This window comes from Cebus imitator, unplaced genomic scaffold, assembly GCF_001604975.1.
Source record: "Cebus imitator isolate Cc_AM_T3 unplaced genomic scaffold, Cebus_imitator-1.0 Scaffold260, whole genome shotgun sequence".
Classification (NCBI taxonomy): domain Eukaryota; kingdom Metazoa; phylum Chordata; class Mammalia; order Primates; family Cebidae; genus Cebus; species Cebus imitator.
The window spans coordinates 614123-622799 of NW_016107575.1; the positions used below are offsets into that span (position 1 = coordinate 614123).

Below are 8677 nucleotides of genomic sequence, written 5' to 3' on the forward strand. Positions count from 1 at the left end.
AGAATTGCCTGAACCCAGGAGGCGGAGGTTGTGGTGAGCCGAGATCGTGCCATTGCACTCCAGCCTGGGTAACAAGAGCGAAACTCCATCTCAAAAAAAAAAAAAAGTGTTATTCTGATCCCAACTTTGCAATTCTTCTACATGAAGCCATGGACTAGACTAGAAATTAGCCATAGATCTTTATACAGTTCCCACATTATTATGTGAACTCAGCAGCTTATTTGCCAAAGCCAAATATGGTTTACTTACTGGTCTCCCAATCCTTTTTGCTTCTATAAGCTTTATCAAAGATATCACTCCAGTTTGTAGTGCTCTTTTTTCTACTTTCCTTTGGTCTAAGTCCTATCTTTCCTTCAAATTTTGCCTATTTATTTCATGAAGCTTTTCCCAGTATCTCCAGTCTTGGTGGTAGTTTTAGTCTATGCATTCCTGAAGTACTACCTAATTGAAACACACATTTGACACTTGGATCATGTTATCTTAACTTATAACTTATTACTCCATTAATATACCCTTGGCCAGATGCAGTGGCTCCTGCCTGTAATTTCAGTATGTTGGGAGGCTGAGGTGGGAAGATCATTTGAGGGCAGGAGTTGGAGATCAGCCTGGGTAACATAGCGAGACCCTGTTTCACAAAAAAATTAAAAAAAAATTAATATGTCCTATTTCTTTAGCAAAATCATTGGCTCCTTGAGAGGAGAGAACTTGTCTTATATGCCTCTTCGTAATTCCATTGCCTAGCACAGCAGATGTGGTCACTAATAGGTTTGATTCTGTGATTTGTATCCATTGTTAGTGTGACAAGATACTTTTTTTTTTTTTCATAATTTAGGTTTTTTTATATGACTTTATGCCCACAAAACCCAAAGATAAAATACATTAGATTGAAAATAATTTCTTGTATTATAAGCAGATTTGGTTCATAAAATAGGCTACTTTTTATAAAATAGGCACTATTTTCCCTAGTTCTTATGAAAAACATGGTTTGGGCCAGATATCTTGACAAAAACCAAAGTTACCAGCAGTTTTCTTTTAAAATTCATTGTTGGTTTAGCCAAATTGTACTTCCATGGAATAAGCCCAAATAAATTTGTTAAATACTGCATGGTTATGCAGCCAGATTGTTTTCAAATATCAACCTTAAACTCCCTTAAGCAGAACTTAAAAAATACCAATAAACAGATACTTGCTGTTCTCAGGATATTTCTGTATCTCAAATTATTAAGTGTTTTATTATTTCATTGTTTTAAAGATAATGGCTGCTATTTGATAGCTGTATTTGTTGTGTTTGCTACAGTTATCAAATATTTATTTATATATATATATATATATTTATTTATTTTTAAAAGACGGGGTTTCATCATGTTGGTCAGGCTGGTCTTGAACTCCCGACCTCAGGTGATCCGCCCGCCTTGGCCTCCAAAGTGCTTGGATTACAGGCGTGAGCCACCATGCCCGGCCCAGTTATCAAATATTTATGGAGCACCCATTCATTTGTAGGGAGGAGTTATTTTAAAATGCTTTTTGGAATTTATAGAAACAGATGCTGTTTTAAAAAGCTTACCAGGGAAAATGCGTACAACTATTACGTATCCATAAAAAGTTAAAAAAACACAAGAAGCTCACGAGGGATACTTGCTGGTTTGCTGTATATCTATTTGTAATTGTTCATATTTTAACTGATAGCTGTGTCTTCAGGGCACAATTAATATTTAAATGTAAGTTATTAAGCAAAAATCAGTTCTCTACTTGATGAAATGTTTGATTAGTAAAACTTCACCCTGATTTTATTCGAAGGCCTGAGCCATTAGTTTAACAAAGGACTGAAATGATTCCACTGTTGCATTACCAAAACATTTCAATACTTTTAGCAGGAAGACTACTAGATACATAAGGGTTTTTTTGTTTTGTTTTGTTTCAACTTTAAAATTTTGTCATTTTAAAATTCCTTAACATAATTAGGGTACAGATTTGAAATGAAATTTTTTTCTTAGATGGTAGGAAGCAAAAAGCCTCTAATAGCATTGACATTCTGGTATGAGCTTATCATAGTACCCTTCTAACATGAGCGTGAGGCCCTCACCAAAGTCTTGATAAAAAATATTAATTTCTGAAAACCCCACTTGGCTCAAAGACATTGTCCAGAGCTCCAGTTTTGGACTTTTACCTGTAGTCAGTCATACAGTTATCTGGGGTTATACTTGTTAAGTCAGTATTTTAAAAAATGAAACACCCTGATTTTGTTCACTTTTGTTTTTATATAAAAGAATCTTTACAGTCAAAATGTACTTCTAGATGCTGTATTGAAATTGCTGGCAGAGTTTATTCTATACAAAATGAACAATCTGGCCCCTTGTTTTATTTGTAAAGGTTCAATGTATCTATGCCTGCCTACCTCAATCTGCAAGGGAGTGTCAGAAAGGCCCCGCATTCGCCAAGCCGTGAGTTATCACTAACTTTTCAGATGTGTTAATGAATGTGGAACAAAAGCAGTTGTGTTTAAAAGGAAAAAGGACCACCAAAATAACTTTTATTAGAGTAGCAGGCGTAAACCCTAAACTGAATATCCAAATTGTGTCAAAAATAACCTACTAGAGATGAGCTTCTAGAAAACCTATTGTTGAACTGCTCTGAAGCTATCATTTTAGCTATAAATTACTGTTGTTAAAATTTTATATACCCTGGTTGCAAATTAGAATGTTAAAAATATTTTTAACCAAGTTAAAACAATTTGAACAAAATCTTACCCCATCTAAAAACGATACTATTTAGTTGAATTTAAGTTAAGCTCTTCAGTATGTGACCATATAAAGGGGTAAAGTTTTAACCTTTTTTGTTATTCACATGTGAAAATACAGAAATTAAATGATTGAATCACATCCTACACGAAAGTTTTTGGAGTGCTCCAGGCATATCATGTGAAGTACAGAGGTATTTATATCTTTTTTTTGGCACCAGTAGTTCTCGCTTCAGTAATTCACCAGTAGGTTTTCATTCATCGGTGATGTATCAATTTTAGGCTAAAATAAAACACCTACATTTCTTAGGGCTTATCATTCTATATAGAAAGAGGAAACATCCTTATGAATTTTTCTTTTGTTTTTCCAAAGAGATTCTAAGCAAAAAAATTTTAACTAACATCTATATTTTGTTATTGAAGCTAGTTACCTTTCTTTTTCTTAGATTCTTTAACATTTTGAGCAGATAGCCATATTTGATAAGCAGGTTGGATGCTTCTGTTGCTTAGGAGGTAGGTGTATCATGTTATATGAAGACAGAATGAATTTAAAAATGTACCCAGTTTGGCAATATAAAAAAGCGCAGACTACATAAAACTTGGAGGTATGGAACCTTTGGACGCATGAAAGTTAACGTTTCATTTAGGCAATGTGCCTTTGTTTGACTGGTGTGTAAGTCCTTCTTCCAGGTTTGTACGCTCTTAAACGCGTTACTCTACCCTCTCTAACTCCTCCCAGCAGCAAAAGGGAGACACTTCAGCTGGAACAAAATAGTGGAAGAAATGGCGTCTGGGGTTCAGTGGGGATTCGCAGTGTGTATGCAATGTTTGCAAGATTATTTTTTATGTTTTTCAATTACTGTAAATAAAAATATATCAATGCTTAGTGTCAAGAAGGGAACATTGTATACCAATATAAACTTTGTTAGTGGGTCTACAAGTTGCTTAACCTCTCGGGGCCTCAGTTTTCTCATCTGCAATATGAAGGAGTTGGACTCGATAATCTTTAAAGTCCATTCCTGCTCTAAAATCCTGTGCTTTTCTGAAGTACTCTATTTAACAGAATGCATTGCTTTCTCACTTTGACTATTTGAATTATGTATGCAGTACACTTACTGCAACTGCATGTTGTCTAAAATAGTTTTTCTATAGGATGTATGTAAAAACTAATCCCTCTTGAGCTGATTGATAATGTGTGTATGTAGCCACACATAAAAAGCTAGTAATAGTAGGGCTCTCAGAAAATACTTTCCAGTTGTCTAACCTTGAGTGTTATTAACTCTTCTATATTACAGGAGATACTACTCGTCAACGAATCAAATTCAGTGATGACAGAGTATGCAAGAGCCACCTTCTCAACTGTTGTCCTCATGATGTCCTTTCTGGAACTGTATGTATTTACTAAATGTATTGTTTGATTACTGATATGCTGCAATAATGAGCGACTTGATAAACTCTTAATTCTGTGTCGAAACAATTGACTTGTGAGGAGGGATTTGCATCCTTTATTGTTTGTTCACGGTGATTATTCAAATCTTCTGTAATGGGTTTCCTCACAGAAGTGGTTGATGTGTTTTGTTTTACACTTTTTTCTATTCTTCAGAGCAAAAAAATTTTTGAAAGCATGTTTCGTTTGGAATACAGAAGTAGTTATATAGCATTTGTACTTTAAGTTCAGAAATAAAATAACTTATTGTTAAAGTAGTTCTTTTACTGTTAAACTAGACTTTGTCTAGTACAGTATACAGTTTTGTTAAGATTTGTACACAGTTATATTGTGGAATGAGTGGGGAAATGTATAAGTAAATACTTATATCCACACAGCTTAATTTGAGAGTATTGTCACTTAAAATGTTGCTCCTGTTCATACTTATACTCAGGTTAGGTTCTGTGTCTGCAGAGATGTTGATCTTAGAGTATCATTGTTTTACTTTGGAAGACCACATGATGATGGACCTGTTGGAATATGGGACAAATAATTTGATTCTCTGACTTTTGGATTTGGTTGAAATGATTACAAGTAGCTTCCCTTCATAGTTGCATCTGATGCTGGAGGGGAGCTATATTAGGGGCTAAACCGCAAGCTGGTTCCCCTAATGAGAACCGCAAGTTCTCATTTGCCAGAAATGACTGAAATGAAGAAAGATTTCTGATTTGCCTTTTCAGAAGCAGTGAGTTTCTCAGTCAAAGATATCTAAATGAGTAGTTTCTTTCATAGGAAACGACTTTGATAGAAAGAGTTAAAATTAAGGATGTGCCCCAAAGAGGTATGTCTTAAAGCATATGCAACAGGAAACACCTTTGTCTTTCTAGTAGGAATGACAATTGAAACTTCATTATGTTAATAGGAAAAAAGAGCATAAGTTTGTTTTAAAGTAATACTACAAGGTGAGAAATCCAGTTTCTGAGCCCTGGAATTAGGAAGGACTGTGACAGATAAACATAATAAACTCTAAACTTTTTTTGAGATGGAGTCTTGCTCTTGCCCAAGCTGGAGTGCAGTGGTGCGATCTCAGCTCAGTGCTACCTCTGCTTCCTGATTTCAAGCACTTCTCCTGCCTCAGCCTTTGGAATAGCTGGGATTACAGGCTCACACCACCACGCCTGGCTAATTTTCATATTTTTAGTAGAGATGGGATTTTACCATGTTGGACAGGCTGGTCTTGAACTCCTTACCTCTGGCCTTTTTTGTTTGTTTGTTTGTTTGTTTTGAGACAGGCTGTGAACACTGCCCATTGCAGCCTCCACCTCCCAGGTTTAAGAGTTTCTCCCCTCAGCCTTTTGCGTAGCTGTAATTACAGGCACACACCACCAAGGCTCAGCTAATTTTTGTATTTTTTGTAGAGACGAGGTTTCACCATATTACCGAGGCTGGACTTGAACTCCTGGCCTCAAGTGATCCTCCTGCCTCAGCCTCCCAAAGTTCTGGGATTACAGGCATGAGCCACTGTGCCCCGCCATAATAAACCCCTTTATCTACTTTCTAACATTTTCATAATTATTTTCTACTATGCTATATATAATGTATCTGAAATCTATAAAATCTGTGATTGTCTGTAGTATACTCTGATTTTCCATGTTTAATATTGTGTAAAATTTAACTGTTAAAATTATTTTTTTTTGAAAATTTTTAATTTTAAATTTTATTTAATGGCTAAATTACCACTTGAGATACATTTTGAGAACAACATTAATAAAACTACTTGAGGCCTGGAGTTTGAGACTAACCTGGTCAACATAGTAAAACTCCATCTCTACAAAAAAAAATTAAAAAAAAAATTAGCCTGGCATGGTGGCATTTTCCTTAAGTCCTAGCCACCTGGGAGGCTGAGACAGGAGGAGTGCTTGAGCTCAGGAATTCAAGACTTCAAGTGAACCGTACACACCACTGTACTTCACCCTCGGCAACAAAGTGAGACCCTGCCTCCAAAAAAAAAAAAAAAATTAGCAGTTACAATTCAGTGTTTTTCATTCTTCATTTAACAGCAGAAAAGAAATAGGCATCTTCAACATAAAGAGGTGTGAACTATTACACTCTGTCCCAAAAAGCATTTGTTCTATAGGGTTTGACTGCTAAGAGGCCATAGCTCTGTAATAAGCTGTTTGTACATAGGGTGAACTGTTAAGTTTTTCGAGTCCTTAAGGACATCACTGTATGACACTGTTGGAGTCTCACAAAGTCCTTTACCTAGTCTTCAAAACTCTGCCTAAATTCCGAAAGGTTCACAATTCAAGTAATCCTCCCATCCCAGCCTCCCAAAGCACTAGAATTACAGGCAAGAGCCACTGTGCCTGGCCTTAACTGTCGATTTTATAATGCTTTTTCTTTGTTGTGTACCCTAAAGATTTCATGACTAAGGATTGCCCTTTAGTTTTCCAGACATTGTGCCTAAGATCTGTCATTTGTAGGAGAATATGATTTACCAATATTTTAGGTTATTTAGAAAAAGAATACAGAAAAGCCATGCATGGTGGCACATGCTTATAGCCCCAGCAATTTTGGAGGCTGAGGTGGATTGCTTGAATTCAGGATTTCAAATTCAGCCTGGACAATATATTTTAGATTTTGTCTCCAAAAAAAAAAAGTATCCAGAAATGCATTTCCTGCCTGTTTTTTCATTATAAAGAGGTTGGAACATTATATCAAGCATTTAGAGATGGAGAGTGTAATTTGTTTTAGTTTTTCTTTTATAATTAGTAATAGAGATGGGGCGTCACCATGTTGGCCAGGTTGGTCTCGAACTCCTGACCATCTCAGCCTCCCAAAGTGCTGGGATTACAGGCATGAGCCACTGCGCCCGGCTGGAGAGTGTAATTTGTAAAAATTGTCTTCATGACTGAAAGTTTGGAATTTTGTGGAACTGAGTTTCATGAAAATGCACTTAAAAGATTTTACCTTTCATTACTTTGGCATAACTAATTTTTTTTTGGAGACAGAGCCTTTACTCTGTTGCCCAGGCTGGAGTGCAGTGGCACGATCTCTGCTTAATGCAACCTCCGTCTCCTGAGTTCAAGCAGTTCTCCTGTCTCAGCTTCCTGAGTAGCTGGGACTATAGGTACATGCCACCATGCCCAGGTAATTTTTGTAGTTTTAGTAGAGACAGGGTTTCACCATGTTGGCCAGCCTGGTCTTGAACTTCTGACCTTGTGATCCACCTGTCTCGGCCTCCCAAACTGCTGGGATTACAGACGTGAGCCACCTCGCCTGGCCTGGCATAACTAATTCTTCAGTTAATAAATTAATCAGGGCCTGGTGCAGTGGCTCACACATGTGATCTCAGAACTTTGGGAGACTGATCTGTTGAGGGGTTAGGAGTTTGAGACCAGCCTGGCCAACATGGTGAAACTCCATCTCAACTAAAAATACAAAATAATTAGCTGGAAGCCTGCGATCCCAGTTGTTTAGGAGGCTGGGGCAGGAGAATCACTTGAACCCAGGAGGTAGAGTTTGCAATGAGCTGAGATCGTGCTACTGTACTACAGCCTGGGCAAAACAGCTGAGACTCTGTTTCAACAACAACAGGCCGGGTGTGGTGGCTCACTTCTGTAATCCTAGCACTTTGGGAGGCTGAGGTGGGTGGATCACCTGAGGTCAGGAGTTCAAGACCAGCCTGGCCAGCATGGTGAAACCCCATCTTTAAAAAAAAAAAAAAAAAAGTATATTAAAACAACAACAACAAAAAGGCTTGGATTATTTTTCTGTTCCTCTAGAATATTTTCATATTGTAGTCTCTCTCTCTTTCCCTCGTTTTGGCCCACTTGGTTTCTCCCTAAATTTACTGTAGGCAGTATCCCCTTTCAGAGTTAGGCAAAACAAAAAATCTTAAGCCAAGTTATTTTTTCCCCCAACACATTGCTTCTGGTACATATCTTCCCTGAGGAAAGATAAGGAAATTGATGTGCCTTAAAAAATAATTCTATCTAGCTCTTAGTGATCTGGAAAAAAGATATGTGACAGTAATAATTTATAGTAGGCTTTAAATATAAAGCAAAGATGATAACAGAAACTTGAAATTAAGATCTTCAGACATGGAATATTTATACTCTCATAGTATGCCTGTTCAAAATTCAGAAATCACCAATAATTTTATCATAGCCCTCATTAATGTACCTTTACCGTTGATAGGCGCTCATATCTTCGAGTGTAAAGTCATCATTTTACAGATAAGAAAAACTAAGGCTTAGAGAAATTATGCTGTTAAATGTCTCACAATGAAAAACCCACAGTATTGTATACCATTTAGGAATCTTAGATTTACTTAAATCTTATAATACTTAATTTTTTATTAGTTTTTTAAGTAATTCAGTTACTTAGGGCAGTGACTTTGAGATGTTTCTGAAATATCCTTGGAGGCATCTCATGCACTGAGGATTTGGGAGTAGGCTAGTCCATTCTATTTCAACTCAAATTTTACATATTTTAGTGTTTTTTTTTTTTTT

General features: G+C 36.5%; 1 protein-coding gene across 11 annotated transcripts in view; it reads left to right on the forward strand.

Annotated features, from left to right (window-relative positions):
* Positions 1-8677, forward strand: part of LOC108283404 (putative RNA-binding protein Luc7-like 2) — a 66417-nt gene that overhangs the window by 13339 nt on the left and 44401 nt on the right. For 7 of the 11 annotated variants that reach the window (XM_037728255.1, XM_037728251.1, XM_037728250.1 and 4 more), the window contains 2 exons: positions 2371-2441; positions 4033-4127. In XM_037728255.1, coding sequence (XP_037584183.1) covers positions 2384-2441; positions 4033-4127 — 153 coding nt within the window. In that variant the 5' untranslated portion in view covers positions 2371-2383. Of the gene's footprint in view, positions 1-1482; positions 2442-4032; positions 4128-8677 lie in introns of those variants that run through there. The other 4 variants (XM_017499742.2, XM_017499741.2, XM_017499739.2 and 1 more) reach the window with 2 other exon arrangements.